The sequence below is a fragment of the Emydura macquarii genome, unplaced genomic scaffold (genome assembly GCF_026122565.2).
Source record: "Emydura macquarii macquarii isolate MOO-44397 ecotype Brisbane River unplaced genomic scaffold, CSIRO-AGI_Emac_v2 contig_1644, whole genome shotgun sequence".
Lineage (NCBI taxonomy): Eukaryota > Metazoa > Chordata > Testudines > Chelidae > Emydura > Emydura macquarii.
In genome coordinates, this window is record NW_027131781.1 from 6,214,704 (window position 1) to 6,231,794 (window position 17,091).

The 17,091-nt window shown below is 45.8% G+C and overlaps 1 protein-coding gene across 3 annotated transcripts in view; it reads left to right on the top strand.

Moving 5' to 3' along the window:
* IGDCC4 (immunoglobulin superfamily DCC subclass member 4) overlaps positions 1-17,091 on the top strand; it is a 174,407-nt gene that overhangs the window by 109,706 nt on the left and 47,610 nt on the right. For all 3 annotated transcript variants that reach the window (XM_067555562.1, XM_067555563.1, XM_067555564.1), the window contains 3 exons: positions 10,526-10,663; positions 15,203-15,358; positions 15,853-16,263. In XM_067555562.1, the coding sequence (XP_067411663.1) occupies positions 10,526-10,663; positions 15,203-15,358; positions 15,853-16,263 (705 nt within the window). The remainder of the gene's footprint in view (positions 1-10,525; positions 10,664-15,202; positions 15,359-15,852; positions 16,264-17,091) is intronic.

The following is a 17,091-nucleotide window of genomic DNA, read 5'->3' on the forward strand; positions in this document are numbered from 1 at the left end:
ATCTCAGGACATTAAAGGATTTCATTTCTGAACAGAAATCCATGTTGGCAGTGTAAGGGAGTCGAGAGGAATGAAACAGAACTGAGTGGTGGCCTCTTCTTTTGCTGGGATTAGGCTCCGTTTGCTTCCCAGATTTTCAACTCTACGGCCACAAGCAAGGGAAAGCTATTTCACAGACTGTTTATCTCAAGCCAGTTGGATAGAAGTTGCCCAGAGCAGCTCCCGGCGATCATGCTTAAACCAGGTAACACTTTCTATAGAAATGCTTTGAAAGTCTTCTGGGACATTTACCCTGTACATGTGCGTGCCTGTGTGCGCGCTATATACCAGGGGTGGCCAAACCATGGCTCCTGACCTGCACGTGGCTATTTTCCAGTTACAGTGTGGCCTGCGAAGCCACCTATGTGCCCCCCTCCTATTCTCCGCCTACCAGACTGCCGGGAGGGCTCATAGCTTCTGCCTTGTGGCAGGGTGGTGGTGCTAGAGGATACTGCCCAGCACAGGGGGATCTCGATGCGGGTGTCAGTAAATTTGGCCATCCCTGCTCTATACATGCTTCGATCCTGACTCTGAAAGGGCCTTGAGTGAGCCATTTTTTAGTTTCTTTTGAAGGTGCCATTTTATCCTGCCACTTTGGTATCGAAGTACTTGTCTTTGCTCGTAAACTGGGCACTTATATACGTGTACGTGGTTTGTATCAGCTGTTACGCATGCAAGAGAGTGGCTGCTTTTTAAAAACTAGAATGGATTTTTATTTGTTACAGACTTACGGATATTTTTTCTGGTGGCCTAGACTGAATTTGAGGGCAGTGGTTTGAGCACAGGAGGTGAAAACTTTTGGGGTCTAATCTGGATGCCTTCATTGGCTATCCATCTCTGGAAGAAGTTGTCTTCTAGTCACTGAAAGTGACAGTCCAAAATTAGCTGAACAAGTAACATTTTTGCCCAGTTACATTTGGAGTATTCTTAGCTGAATTTGTGCATTAGCAACAACAGAGGATAACCAGTAACTTTTTGTTTGCAGGTTGGGTCTGTTTTTAATAAATCTGTCTGAAAATTTATCTGGAAGATTGCCCATTTGTTAAATTTTCAAGCAAGTATCTTCATACTTTCTCCCAGGCTGCCCTTCATGTTGGGAGGGGCTCTTTTAAACATCCTCAAAGCCATCTCATTCTCCTCCTCTAAACCCCTCTTTAAAACTCTGCTTTGCCTTCAGAAAACCTGACAGTGGTGAGGGGCTGAGACCACTGTCTGTCATGATGATCAATATTGTCTCACTGTTTCCTTGTACTCCCGTCTGTCTATATCCATCTGTTGCCTTTTGTTTTATACTTAGATTGTAAGATCTCTGTTTTTGTTTGTACAGCGCCTAGCACAATGGGGTCCTGGTTCATGACTAGGGCTCCTAAGTACTATAGTAATACAAATAGTATGTTTGGATCCCAGATTTGGGTTTGATTTTTTTCCCCCCAATATTTATTTGATTACTCTTCTAATTGGAAATGGGAACCATTTTTCTGATGCCTGGGAACACTTTCACCAAAGACTGGAAGATTTTTAAAAATCTCATTCATTTTTCACCACTTCACTGCAATAATAATGGGGGAATTTCAGTTATCCCCATGTTGACTGGGTACGTGTCACCTCAGGATGGGATGCAGAGATAACATTTCTAGACACCTTTAATGACTGCTTCTTGGACCAACTCATGCTGGAGCCCACAAGGGGAGAGGCAATTCTTGATTTAATCTGAAGTGGAGCACAGGATCTGGTCCAAGACGTGAATATAGCTGAACCACTCGGTAATTGCAACCATAATGTAATGTAGGGGGGGAAATTGCAAAGAACCCACCATAGTATTATTTAACTTCAAAAACGTGAACTATACAAAAATGAGGAAGCTAGTTAAACGGAAATTAAATAGAACAGAGAGTGAAATGCCTGCAAGCTGCATGGAAACTTTTAAAGAATACTATAATAGAGGCTCAGACTAAACGTATGCCCCAAATAAAAAAAAGCAATAAGAGGACCAAAAAAATGTTATCATGGCTAAAAAACAGAGTAAAAGAATCAGAGGCAAAACGACATCCATTAAAAACTGGAAGTCAAATCCTACTGAGGAAAATAGAAAGGAGCATAAATTCTGGCAAGTCAAGTGTAAAAGTATAATTAGGCAGGCCAAAAAAATAATTTGAAGAGCAACTAGCAAAAGACACAAAAACTAACAGCAACATTTTTTTTAAGTACATCAGAAGCAGGAAGTCTGCCCATCAGCAGAACCACTGGATGATCAAGATGCTAAAGGAGCACTCAGAGAAGACAAGACTGTTGCGGGGAAATGAAATGAATATTTTGTATTCCCACACCCGAGCCATTCTTTCTGGTAACAAATCTAAGGAATTGTCCCAGACTGAGATGCCAATAGAGGTGGTTTTGGAACAAACTGAAAAATTAAACAGTGATAAATACCAGGACCAGATGGGATTCACCCAAGAATTCTAAAGGAACTCAAATATGAAATTGCAGAACTACTAACTGTAGTATGTAACCTATCGCTTAAATCAGCCTCTGTCCTAGATGACTGGTGAATAGCTAATGTAACATCAACTTTTAAAAAAAGGCTCTAGAGGTGATCCAGTTAAGCCTAACCTCAGTACCGGGAAAATTGGTTGAAACTATAGTAAAGAACAGACTTATCAGACACACAGATGAGCATGATCTGTTGAGAAGAGTCAACACCACTTTTGCGAAGGGAAATATTTAAGATTTCTTTATGAGAGTCGACCAACATATGGAGAAGGGTGATCCAGTGTACTTAGACTTTCAGAAAGCCTCTTTCAAGCTCCCACACCAAAGGCATTGTAATATTCTTATTCACCGTACCTTTCCTTTTGCATCCAAACATCTTGTTAGCTTTTTAGACTGCGGCCGCACAATGACTGAGGTTTTCATTAAGCTGTGATGCCCAGGTCCTTTCTTGAGTTGATAAAGTTATTAAGAACCCTGTGAGGCATATGAGTAGTTTTAACTTCCCCTCTAATGTGTATTTCTTCGCATTTGTCAACGTTAAATTTCATTTGCCATCATGTTGCCCATTCACCTAATTTGGTTAGGTCCCTCTGAAGTTCCTCACTTCTAAACTTCTGTCATCTGCAAATTTTGCCCCCTCACTGGTCACCCTCCATTTTCTAGTCATTAATAAATATATTAACGCAAGTCCTTGAGACTCCCCACTGTAAACCTTTTATCAGGAAGAGAATTGACCATTTAATCCTGCTCTTTGCTTTCTGCCTCTCAGCTCTGACAATGCTTTGCCTCTCACCCCATGGCTGCTTAGCTTCTTTAGTAGCCTCTTGTGAACAGCCTTGTCAAAAGCCTTTTGGAAATCTAAATAAATTATGTCAGCTGGTTCTCCTTTATCCACAACTCTATTGAATTCTAAGTGATTAGAGAGACATGATTTTCCATTGCGGAATACGTGCTGATTAGGCTCTGTCAGATGATGATCTTCCAGGTGTTTAGTTATTCTGTTTTTAATTTTTGGTTCAACCAGTTTGCCAGGTAAAGATGTAAGGCTTACAGGTCTGTAATTCCCCAGATCATCCCAGAGCCTTTTTCACTAGACTAAATTGATTGAGCTTCTTTAGTCTCTTTCTTCAAGGTGTGTTTTCCAGACCTCAGATCATTCTTGGAGGTTGGTGTTAACTGCTATTAGTGTATTAGGTTTTATAAAGTTCATGACTCTTCGTGCAATAAACACTGTGGCTAGGATGGGAAAGGTGCTTTCTTTGCCCTCCAGGTGTAGAACGGCTGGGGGCTCTGAGCTCAGCCATGGCACCTCTTTCCAGTAAGATCACATTGTTTAGCACTTCAGACTCCGGTCTAATTTGGCAGCTGGGCCACACAAGCTAAGTTGCTCTGGATGCTGAATTCTAGGGACGAGGACTAAGCTGTTTCTATAGCATCCATGAGCAGAGGTGGCTGGGCTCTCTGATCCTATGGCAAAAGCCCCAAGAACTTGAGTAAAGTTGTACAACCGTTTCGGAAAATGGCTTGTGAGGCTCATATGCTTGGCAAGGGGATCCATTTTACAGAAAAAATGAAAAACTTGGGGGAAAAAACCCTCCAAATTCTAACCCTCCGGGACACCGGGGCAGCCAGAAAATTCCAGCAAAACTTTTAGCTGGAAATCGGTGTCCGTCTGATAAATGGAATCACTTTCAAAGTGCATCCGCGTGCTTTGTCCTGAAGCGAAGAGCTGTCACGGGCATGGCTGATGGGAGTACTAAATGCTGGCGCTTCAAGCTCACGCTGGAGTTGGTTGGTGGAAGCTTAGGAGGCAAGTCTTGCATCAGGCAGAAAAAGAGACGTGGCCATTAAACTCTGAGGGCGGCAGCTTTGTCCCACGCCACGGTAAGTGAGCAACGCGCACCCAGTGGCCCAAGCAGAAGGAAGTGGGGCTCTGCTTCACTGCTGGATTCTGCTTGGCAGCAAACAACCTGGCTGGGGAGGTCGGGATGCTCCTGAATGGCCAAGTTCAGGCCTCCGGAACCCAGAACAGCAGGCTGGGGAGGCCTTTTGTGCCGCCTATGCCCTGCGAAGAAGGGGCTGAATGGAGACGATGGGTCCACACCCCATCCGTGCTGCCGGCCTTACCAGGCCACTGCACAAGGGGATTTGAGGGCAGGCCCAGGGGGTGCGCGAGGGCAGCCCCAGCGAGGGGGCCGAGTGACAGCGGATGTTCTGGCAGCTCATCGGTGCGTTGGATGCAGAGGGTGGGTCGGGGAACTGCGTGATCCATGGCTCGGGGCTTCTAGGTGCGGCGGTAACACACACAAATAATAATGATTCCCCGAGCCCTGCACAAAGCCAGAGCAAATGTCCCCCTGTGTGCGTGGGCAGACGCCTAAGTATGTCTTCAGTCCCTACCCCCGCAGGTGTGCTCTATCCACGGTCCACTCGCACCGTGTTTAAAGAGAAGTGGCCCAACGCCTGTGTCCTCCACCGTCTCCCCTGCCCCTGGTGCCTTTCAGGCTCCGTCTCAAAATTGTCCTCATGTTTTCCATCCCCTCAGTGGACTTGTTGAGGCCTGTCTCTCTGACTTCATGTCGCCTCTTTCCACCGCCTTGGCTCACTTAGCACCAGCCTTCTGTCCCTCCGTGTCACATGCTCACACCTGGTGCAAAACCCTTCTAATCCGCAGCAGGAACAGTCTCATCAGTGGAGCATTTCATTTCAAATCTGGATTGAAAATGCCCCTCTCTTCCCTGCCCTGCTCTCCCACAAAACCTCGTCATTTCACACACAGCCTCCCGTCTCCCTGCTCTACACTGTATCTCCTTGGTCGCTGTGTTATTTTTCACTTTAAAGCATTTTAGGGGATATAGGCCCCAATTCAGCAAGGCACTCCTGTCCACGAGTGATCGCATCCCTGGTGAGCAAAGCCCCGTTCACGTCAGTGTACTCAGTTGCTTTACTGACCAGGGTTAGCGTTACTCTTGGACTTCTGTGCTTTGCTGAATTGGAGCTGTAGTTTTGATGAAAGACGCTATTCAGAATCCAGTTGCATTTATCGGCTACTTCAGCCGACATGGAGATTTTTAACTCTCCAGGTACATTTTTATATGCAACACTGCCTGAGTACATCAAGGAAATTCATGGCCTTGAACGACTGCAATTAAGTGGTGTCACACTTGTGTTACAATCAACGGACCTGAGGGATTTGCTCTGAGTGACAGGTGATGCCTCCCTCTCTTACCTCCGATGTTTTCTAACACGTGCCTCAGTATTGGAAGGCGTGTTGGTCTTTAATGCCTGATTCCCTTCTCACACTAGTTGTGTGCTAGTGTAACTCCCGTGGCTTCAGGGCAGTGAATCAGCCCCCTGATATTTAAACAGTGGGCCAGTAACTTCACTGAAATCAATGTTTGGCCCAATATATACAGCTGGGAACAGAATGTCTTTTACCATCCCGGTGTCATAAAAATGGCATAGTCAGCATGCTAATTCAAGTATCCCTTGAATTTTGTTATAATGTGATTGGACCTTTGGACCTTTGGCTGTTAAGCCAAAGGGGTTTGTAACCTTTCATGCCATAGGCTTGGACTGCATGAATAGCTTATGTAATTGAATGTAACAAAACCCCAGCGTGTTGTAAGACCAGATCACTTATGTGCCTTTTTCCATCAGACACTCCTTCTAATGTAATAGTTCCATTGTGTAAAATGATGATCAGCTCAGACCCTGGCAGTTCTGGTTGGGTATTTGGAAAGAGCTTGGAGGTTAAATCTTAAGAATGTCCAATATAAATGTTGCCGAGGGTAAAAAGACCACAGCATGCGTCTTTGTATCTCTGCTTCCATCTGGTGGACAAACAGTGGCTGCTGGTCTTCTTCTGTACAGGGTCCTGACTCAGGAATTTTCCCCAGTTCTCTTTTTGCATAATTCTAGAGAAGGGGCCTTCATTCAAACACGCCTGGGACTTCAGCAAAATTTGGAGCCAGATCTAAACTTTGGGGGTTGGACCCCACTCTAGTAAAAATCCACATTCAGTTCGCAGCATGGTGAGTGGTGTGGGTTTCATACGGTGTGTTGCACTCTGTAAACTTGGTGCCTGTTGGGTTAGAGGCTGGAGAATGCAGGAGCTTCCTGTGTTTCTGGATCACCAGTCTCTAACCTTGCAGGAAAATGTGCTTGATTACAGTACGAAACTGACGTGTCAGTGAGTTGAATTTCCTAATCCCAATCTTGCTTGTTGATAATACTGCTGCTTTGCACTACCGTAATACGTTTCATTGCTAGATTGTGTGTTTACTTGTGCATAAGAGTGTGTGTTTCCTTGCTAGCTTTGGATTTTGTGTCAGCCAGCTCTCAGGAAGACGTTAACTAGGCATTTAGATGCCACGGTGATGGGCACCAGTATAAGAACGGTAAAGATAGAGGGCCAAGCTAATTTGTAGGGTACAAATACACACCTTTTTCTGCCAATATTTTATATATGTGAAGGTTTTTTTGATCTGATATGCCACCGAAACACCTGCACCTGCTATTTCTCTAATAGTAAAGAGATTTTTGCTGCCGTTGTGCATGTGAATGAAGAGCTTCTAATTAGACCGAAGGGGGGTTAGAATCATGTGATGCTCTCGGATCGCAGCAAAGAGGGTAAACTCAGCTATGTCAGGCAATCTAGCCCCGGTGCTAGTTGCCGCCCAGGAAGACAGAGAAATCCAAGTGGGAATATCCTAACGCTGCATCCCTGCCTTGTGTGTTTTGCTTTACTACCTGCTGCTGAGTTGATGCTGTTTTTAATTTCCTGTGTCATGTCCTGGTCTGAGAATTAGAAGTTCTGTGATGAATACGGTCTCTTTAAAACACTGGCACAAGGCTGTTGGCGAAGCTGTGACATTCTGCACCGGTGTCAAGGAATTGGGAACATTAAGATCTTTCACTGACTCTCAGTGAAATTCTTGGGGGGACGTTCTGTCCTGAGGGGAGAACCATGGAACTGCTTCTGCCCCTTATCCAAGAGATCAAGTGGGTGAGGTCATATCTTGGACCAGCTTCTGTTGGTGAGTGGTCTCTTTCACCAGTACAAGCTGGGCCAATCAAAGATAGGACCTCACCCACTTTGTCTCTCCAGTATCCTGGGACTGACACTGCTACAGCTCTGGTGCATTATCTGCTCCTTATTCCCCATTTAGATAATGTCCAGTTAACCTGCAGAAACACATGCAGTGCCATAAGAGATAAAATCACGTGCCCAACCAATCATTTGTTCTACCTCTGGTCCTGAGCGATGTTTGATACTTCAGCAGAAAAGAACCCTCTTCACCTACTAATACAGCTGTGCAATTCTGCCGCGCTGTACTTGTCAGAGAGCTAGAGAACACGCTGGGTGCCTGTGTCTGGATGCAGTTCCTTCCTTCCTGTCCCCCCCCTCCCCACCTGATCAGTTTGCCACTTAAACCATCAGAATCAGTTCCCCTTACTGTAGCTCACGCTAGGTAAGTGCAGACTCTAACCTCAGGCTGTACATAGCTTTGTTTGCTGGTTTATTCCTAAAGTGGTGATTGGGATTAAAATCAGCGTGCAGTGTCGAGAGATTTGGGGGTAGATGCTGACCCTGTTGGAGTCTGTGGCGAAATTTCCTTTGATGTCATTGAGGCCAGGATTTCAATCATGGTTTATCAGGTAAATCACCGCATTCCTTTGCACTGAACGTGGTTGCATAGCCCCTTTTTCACTGGCAGTCACGGGTGGATCTGTCTTCTGGAAGGACGCATTTTCAATGCCAGTGGAAAGCTGCTGCAGTAGGCTGAGGAGGCAGGAATTCTTCCATTAACCCTCCTCCATGGTATATTGGCTTTCTTACTTCTCTTCTCTTTCCACCTTCTCCTCTGCTGAAGAAGAAATTGTAGAGGGCAGAGATGGAGGTGAAGTAGAGAGAATACTTACCCATCTTTATAAAGTGCATTGAGCTCTACGGATTAAACATGCTGCATCTAAGAGCTGAGTACTGTTATTACTACAATATGTGCATTTTGCAATACACCAGGCTGACAATGAAGCTACGCACACCAAAGGGCTGCCTGTGCCTCCCAGTGAAAATGACATGCACCTTTCGGTAATTTTAGCGAGCAGGATCTAAAGGAACAACAGCATCCTTGAAGGAGCACAGTATTCTTTGTCAGGAACTAGAGCACATGGAGCACAACCTTAAAGGAAGCTGTAATTACTTGTAAGGTACAACACTGCATATCTCCTTCCTGGTGAAGACAACAACAGCATCCTTCAGAAAGCAGCAAACCTCTTTCATTAGCTAGAGAGAGAATAGGATTCCTAGTGTCAAGGCTGCTGTCAATTGATGAAAAATTCTAGTTTCAGCCAAGACGTTTCATGTCTTCCTAACCTCTCCTTATAAAGTTGGCAGAGAGAGTCAGAAGGTTCACTTCAAACAAAAAGAAACCACTCTTGAGTGTCTGGAAGTAGTGCAGAACATATACAAGCTGGCTATAGATGTGTTTCCCTTTGTCAATACATAAACACCTTGGATTATACATATATCTATACTCTCTGTGTGTTGTGTGTAATATATATATATATATATATATATATATATATATAAATATATATATACTTGTTCAAAGTATGGAAAGATGAAGATGGTGTGGTATGTAGAGGACAGACCTCTCAGTAGTTGACTAAAAATCTAGCAGCTGGTTATCAGAATTCTATGACCACCTTTCCATATTAAAACCAAGGAGAGTCACCTTTCTGCTTGCAGACAGGATTCAGCTGTTAACGGGTGAACTAATACATGTGAAAGTAAACAAAGGGTTTCTAGTATTTTATTCGGCAGCTTCCTTGGAATCCTTAGAAAATCCTTTCCTGATCACAGTTCAATGCAAACCTTTCCCAGCTTAAACATTGTAGAATTTGGCCCCTCATTTTGTGCACGTGGCATTTGAGACTGGGCTAAAAGCCCCTTGAAAATTTGGCCCTTTGTGCTGGTTAAAGGGCCATTGGCAACTAGAGTGAGTCTTAGGCTTGGTCTACACTTACCCCAGCGATTCAGCGGCAGTCGACGGGAGTCACACAAAGTACGCAGAGTAGCTTGCGTAACTCCCATTGACTGCTGTGCTTCTCTTCTGCGCGGTGTCTTCACTGCACTGCGCTGACGGTAACCGCGTTCCCGTCGACGCAGCGCTATGCCATTTGCGGGGGTGGATTAACAGCGTCGACTTCTGGATCGACTGAGCGGGTCTTCACTGACCACTCAGTTGATCCAGATAAGTCGATCTGACGGCGGCAACTTTGCCACCGTCAGTGTAGACATAGCCTCAGATTTCACAGTTTTACGTCATGACACTGAACTTTTGTTCTGAAGGAGAAGATAATGGTGATGAAGGTTGGTTACCAGATTTCATGTGAAGAGAAATTAGATGGACTCAGATGTAGATTCCAGACCAAAGTTTGCATTGGAATTCCTCTACGTCCTCTAAGATCTGGGGTTCTGGTTTGGCCTGTTGTAAAGATTCTGAATCACAAAGTGATCCTTCTATTGGAGCTACGTGGATTGGACCGGGTGGTGGTGGTGCAGAACTTCAGTGAGGCCCCAGTTTCACTTGCATGGATCTGATTGCAGGATTGGGGCAGAACTCTAGATGAGGTTCTAAACTCTCTCAGATTTTCCCGCGTTTGGCAGTGAGCTGGTGGTTCAGGCCTTGACCTGGATAGAAATGTTGTCCTGAAATAGAAACTCATTCCCCGGCAGTCTTGCATGTGCATTCCAAACCCAACCCTAGGGCACTAATATCTGAGAAGGGGTAGCGAAAGTAACAAAGGTGAAACTGACCAGATCACTTGAGTGACCTGCAAAAAATAAACAATGTAAATAATGAGGAAGAAAAGTCGTTTTTTGTGATGGTTTGTTCTTGAAATGGAGGTGAGGAATTGTTGGTTTTTAATACAGATGCAATGTGGAAAAGTGCTCCTTTAAAGACATGTTTTCCCCCTTGTGTGTTAGGTTCCCAACCAGCGGTGACTCGAGATGTCGCCATCATTGCTGCTCCGGAGAACACCACGGTGGTACTTGGAGAGAGTGCAGTGATGGAGTGCATGGCATCTGCGGCTCCCACCCCATTTGTCTCTTGGATACGACAGGGTAAATGAAGATAATTATTCTTTTGATGTTGAGAGGAGTCTATGGACACTTCCTTTTTAAAATCTATTGAAAGGGAAAGCACTATGGAAGAGAGGGTGTTTTTTAAATTGCTAACAAATACAGGGGCTGCGTGTGCGGCGGTCTGGAGTGTCCTTTCTGAACTGGAATGACTGATTGAATCTAAAACGTTACAAAGCATGCAAGTCATTTTATAGTTGTTTGATCCGTAAAATATATGAAATTCTGGTTACTGGATGCCTTTTGATCTAAATTAGTCATGGCAGTATTGTCTGAGCCAGAGCGTTAGGGGTCACCATAGAGGGGGCAGGTTTATGACACTTCTTTTGTAGTGGTTCAGAAAGGTTAGTGGGAATTCTAACACATCTGCTGTTGCTTTGTAAAAATAGCTGTTGTTATCTTGCAGGATTATAAAACATGACAAAGAGCCTTTACTCATTTAAGGAGCCTTGTTTTCAAAAGTGAATCCTCTTATGGTCAAGATGGTGCTTCAGAATAAGTGAAGGTCTGAGGAAGAGTAAAGATATCATTAAATGCCTATAAACGAGTCAGACTGACTTTCATGTGTCAAGGACTGATCCACCCAAAACCCAAGCAGGGCTGGTGTAACCATCACTGAGGTTGTGTCAGATGTTTCACATGAGTTATACAACATTGAAATTTGCCGTGCGGGTTCTCAGCCCAGGAATCACTTCTCAAAAACATATGGAAAGAGTTTTCAAAAATCTATTTCCCTCCCTCATAACCATTGAATCAAATTGATCTTTGGCTGTAACTAGGCTGCTCTAGTGTCTCTCCGTTAATGGCAATGTTTTTGGACATGCTAATATTTCTTCCCCAAAAAGAAAAAGCTTGCAGGACTCAGTGTTGGAAATAAAAACAGGGAGGATTAATCACTTGGGCAGAGCTAGAAGCTTGCATTTCATCCTGTATATTTAAGACATAATTAGCAATGCCCAGCTTTCCCATGCTAAATAATTTATTCATTACTACACTGGGAGTGGTTAGTGCCCAGAGTATTTGTAATCAGAGTCAATTAGCACTGTTAGAGTTTCTGTGGGTTTTTTTTTTTTATTAAATGGGTGGAGCATTTTTTTTCACGCTTTGGTTTTTAAACATTTGCTCCATGCCCCCTGTTTTCCTGTCTGGCTGTCCTTGGCTTTGTGCCTCATCAGTCTTCATGTGGTTATTAAAATATATTTGTTTCCAAAATTGCAGTAAAAATCAGGGCTGAGAGACTCAGTGGATTAGTAAAGTACTGTAATATTGAGGATTTCACCTCTACGTTACCAGTCCTGATGCTGCCCAGGTTGGTATCGACAGGCAGTCACTTCAAGTCACCTATTTTCAGGCGTGTGTGCAAAATGTGCATGCAGTTGTGTTCCTGATTTGAATGCCTAGGTACTAAATTGTGGGCCCAGCCGCAGACCACGGGAGTAAATGGGAGGGTGTAGAGACTTTGCTCCCAGCCGTGTTCCCCATCAACTGTGCTCGGGGAAGTAGCTTTTGCACAGCAAGCCCCCACTTGGAAGAGGATACAGCTGGGTACCCTGAAGGCAGGAAGCTTGTCTCTGTCTCCACACACAGCCGGGATTGAATGCAGCCAGCAGTGGGGTATGGAACAAGGAAGGCGTTTCAGCCTCTGCTCTCTGAAAGGCCCACATTCTCCAGGGCAGTATCTCTGGAGGTCAGGGGAGAGAAGGGGGCAGAGCTCCCAGCTGGGCTGTTAATGCCTGCTCTGTATTGCAGCAAGGGTGAGAAGTGACAGAAAGGCAGGGATGTAGTAGGATGGAAAGCAGCCCCGGTTCCGGTGGAGGGGGTAGGAGGCAAAGAGCGTGGTTCCTCACCGTGCACTGGAAGCTAAAGGGTTATTTTGAAACTGAAAACAAAGTTCTAAAATAGTAAATCATGCGTGAGTGCAAAACCTGCGCCCCCTGCCCCCCGGCAGCTGGCAGGTTGGATTTACCAGCTCCTCCAGAAGCCTCTCCTCCCCCCAGGCAAATTCACCCATGAACTCAATCTGGGCCAGATTCTTAGCCCAAAGTCCCCTTGCTTTGCTTAAACCCCATGACACAAAGCAGGCGGGAAGCATGCTGGGGATTCCCGAAAGGACGGGGTGCTTGGGTCGCATGGAGTAGATGTTGCTGGCTCCATGCCACCGGCTCCCTCCGAGGTCTGTTGGGAGGGGCAGGAGCGGTCAGGGTGGCATCCGTGGCACTCCACCTAATGCCTGATTGGCAGAGGAGCCAAGGGTTGCTTTAAATTACACCCGGGCCATTTAGAGTCTTCGTCAGCCCTGAATCAGGGGTTAGATCCCCCCTGCCCTTCTCTCCCTGCTCTCAGCTCTGTGGCACTGCCGGGAATCTGACCCAGTGTTGCTCCGTAGCTTGACAGCTGCAATGTTACAATTAAAGAGGTTCTGAGAAGGAATGGAAGCGGGGCTTGTGCCCTTCTCTCTTGCTGCCTTCTGAGGCCCCAAGAAGTCCTCCAGCAAAACCAGCGAACAGATCAACTCCCCGGGCCTTCAGGGGGAAGCTGAGGCTGCTCATCACCTCCCAGAATCAGGCCTCAAAGCCATTTATCACTTTCGCAAAGAACTCTCTTTTTGCTGAAATATCTCATGCCAGGAGAGCTGCAGATTCCCCGGGTCTGCCCTCTTTTCAGAGTGACGGTGCTGTGTACGGCCATGTCCTGTCCACAGCAAAACGCAGGCCAGAAGTCTTTAAATGTAACTGAAAAGACAAATCCTTGTCGGTTCCAAGTTAAAGGCTCATGTGGAAAATCTATCCTTTGCTGTTCATGACAGGGTTAGGTTTCAAAACCAGTCCAGTAAATTCCAGGTAATCCAACTGGCTAATACGTTACAGGTCAGTAACCAGAGCAGGTACATAAAAATTTATTAGCAGGGCTGGCAAATTCATTGCATCCTCAGTGATGTAAGCAAGTTCAGTACAATTCCAGGAGGTGGACAGGAAAGAAATCCCTTCAGTTAATGGTGACCCAGCGCGCTGGCTTCTTGTAAAACAAAAGTGGAAGTGGGGTTTTTAGCAGATAAATACTTGCTGGATTTCATCCCACAACCTTATCCAATAGGCTTGTAATAAAGTAATTATCTTCGTCACATAAGTCAGCCTTTGATACGGTGTGAATCCAGACACCCCAGAGCACAGGCGATGTTTGGATCCAAGTCAGAACTTCTTGGCTATAATGGGCCAAACCAACATTTCAGATCTGAACTTGGGCTCAGTTTGGATTGGGATGAGAACTAGTTTGGGTCCAGCCCTAGGATACACACATCCCTAGGTGAAAATGATAAGAACGGGCTGTCTCCTCTTCAGAGCCACTCCCCCTTGCCAGTGCAATATAGGTTCTTCTTGAGAAGAGCTGTTGTGTTCATTAACTCTGCGATTAAATCCATACCACAGCTCTGCATCTGGAAGATGCCACCCATGGCTCAGTAGCAAGACAGCTTGGACATTCACGGTAGCAGAGCATTTGCTCTGCTATAGTTAAGGTTGATCGGAAAGTGTTCTGTAGCATCTCTGAGACTAGAATGCCAGCATGGGTGTTCCTGGTATGTTGGGGCATAGCACCAAGAGGGCGCAGTTAAGGTTGTTTTGTGGGGGTGATATTTCCTGGTTTTCAGAGGTTTAAGTTAGCTACTCTCCATATCCTGGAAAGATACGATACCTTAGCTCTGTGTTAACGAAGTTTTGGGGCATTTAATTTTTTTTATCAAAGAGACTATTAAAAAATGGCTTGGCTGCAGAATTTTTCTCCTGGTCGGTTTTGAGGTAGGAAGTGAATTAAAGTTAATCAGAAGTTGTAGAGACAGAAATGACTTCCTCATTTTCCTCTGTTCTCCTTCAGTTATCCAGCTGAACTGACCATATTTTAATAGCAATTAATAACTGCTTCTGGTTGCCAGAAGTCAGCTATTTCATTTATTTACTTAACGGTATTTCAAGGGCGCTCATTGGTGTAGCATCTGAGGCATCTCACAAACAATGAAGATTCTTGACAGCCATTGGGAGAGGCAGGGAAGTAATGCTATTCACATTATCCAGAGGAGAAAACGGAGGCATAGAGTGATTAAGTGACTTGGCTGAGGCTATACATGCAGGAGGTCGGTAGCAGAGCTGGGAATGGAAGCCATTTTATTATTAGTTTTTATTAGAGTAGTACCTCGAGGCCTCAGTTGAGCTCAGGGCTCTGTTGTGCTAGGTGCTGTACAGACATGTAGTAAGAGACTGTCTTTGTCTCAAAGAGCTTTCAGCCTTAATAGTCAAGACAGTCAAAGAATGGGAAAAAAGAAGTGCTATTTATCCCCATTTTAAAGATGGGAAACTGAGGCCCAGAGAGGCCAAGTGACTTGCTCAAGGTCACGTATAAAGCTGAAAGGCAGAGCTAGGAATTGAACCTTTTGTGATGGTTATTAGTTAAAATCTGTAACCCCTGGTGTATCACCGGGCTCCCTCATGTAGGCGTTACACCCTTGGTGTGTATTTTTGTGCTCCACAGATGGGAAGCCTATTTCCACTGATGTGATTGTGTTAGGCCGGACAAACCTCTTAATTCCTCAGGCCCTGCCCCATCACTCTGGCGTGTACGTTTGTCGGGCTAACAAACCCCAGACCAGGCAGTTTGTTACGGCTGCAGCTGAGCTGATCGTCCTTGGTGAGTCGACAGAGTCAACATTTCACTCCAGATAATTGCTTTGTATCTACACTAACATCCAGAGGCTCCCCCAGAAGCGATTCTCAAAGCTCCCTCGCTGTGTTTAAGAGGGGAACGTAATGAGAAGAAAGCCATCAGGTCCCAGTTATTCAGTATGAGCATGGACTATTTCTCAGTGGTATTATGACCATTTCATTTTTTTTTTTTATGTACTGAAGCATTGGGTTTTTTTTTTAATTTTAGCAGAGTTCCCCCTGTGAAAATCAGTCTCAGCAATTAACTTCCAGCATTATGGAAGGCATTGGGGAGGACAGCTTAGGAACAGGGGTTGTAGAGTGCGAGTTGATGCAGATTTTGGGGGGATAGTCTAAATTAAGCCTCAAGAGTTTGCCTGACAAACCCCACCGGGCACCTGCAGACATCACGTGGCCTGGGAGGAAAGGGCCGGGCTTGGCTTTTTCCCTTACACGTTCATTTCTCTGCTCTTCTTTCAGCTCCTCCCAGCATCTCCCAGGCTCCCGAAACCATTTCCCGCACCCGTGCCAGCACCGCCAGGTTTGTCTGCAAAGCAGAAGGGGAGCCAGCCCCCACCCTCCACTGGCTGAAGAACGGAGAGCCCCTCCTGTCCAACGGCCGGGTGAAAATTCAGAGCAGCGGCAGCCTGGTGATTAACCAGATCGGGCTGGAAGATGCCGGCTACTACCAGTGTGTGGCGGAGAACAGGCTGGGCATGGCTTGTGCCACTGCCAAGCTCTCGGTCATCGTGCGGGAGGGCTTGCCAAGCGCTCCCAAGAGGGTGTCGGCCATCTCCCTCTCCAGCACGACCGTCTTAGTGTCCTGGGAGCGGCCAGAGTACAACAGCGAACAGATCATTGGCTTTTCCCTGCATTATCAGAAGGCCCTGGGTACGTGCTCTCCGTTTGCACAGTTGGGCTGTCACCCCACCGTAGCGTGGCTGTGATGACAAGCGTCCACGCACTGCATGTCCCCTGGGCGGGCTTGTGCCTTATTATTTATTTTGTAAGCTGTATCTTGCACGGACAGAAGCGGCTGTTGGCTTGTTCTTATCGTGTCAGTCAGGGTGTGATCAGATTGGGGGACTGGGTGTGTTTAGCCAGAGCGAGTTCAGGTAGCAGGATTCTGGTGTTTGCAGTGCCTCCTCAGAGAACCTGCCTCTCTCCCTCTTCTCTTCTCCTCTTCAGAGTCAGAGAAATCTAGAGAGTCAAAGGAGTTGCAGAGCATTTTACCCGTGGTTTTTATTTTGTTGTGGAAGCTCAGTTTGTATGGCAGAGCTGCTCCCCTCCCAGCCCCTCCAGCCCTCTCACACACACATTTGAAGGCTGTTGGAAGCTAAGGACGTGGAGCCTTAAGACCACCTCTGACTCTGCACACCCACTTTTGCACATGCAATTCATTGCACCCACCAGTTTTCACATGCACATTGGGCAGTTGGGTGCCCATCTCCTCTTTCTGTGCAGGCAAGTGGCTGCACCCCCATTTTTGAGATGCAGTTAGTTGCATGAACGGAAATGGCCGTACAAAAGTGGAAGCCCGGGATGACAGTTTGACCTTGAGCATCTCTGGGGAGTGCATGTTCTAAACAGGCCCTGGTGAATTCCACAAGTGCAATGAAGAAATAATCATGCTGGGATTCTACTCTGGGATGCCAGCGAGACTAAGGGCAGATCTACACTACCACTTAAGTGAATCTAATTTACGTTGCTCAAGGGTGT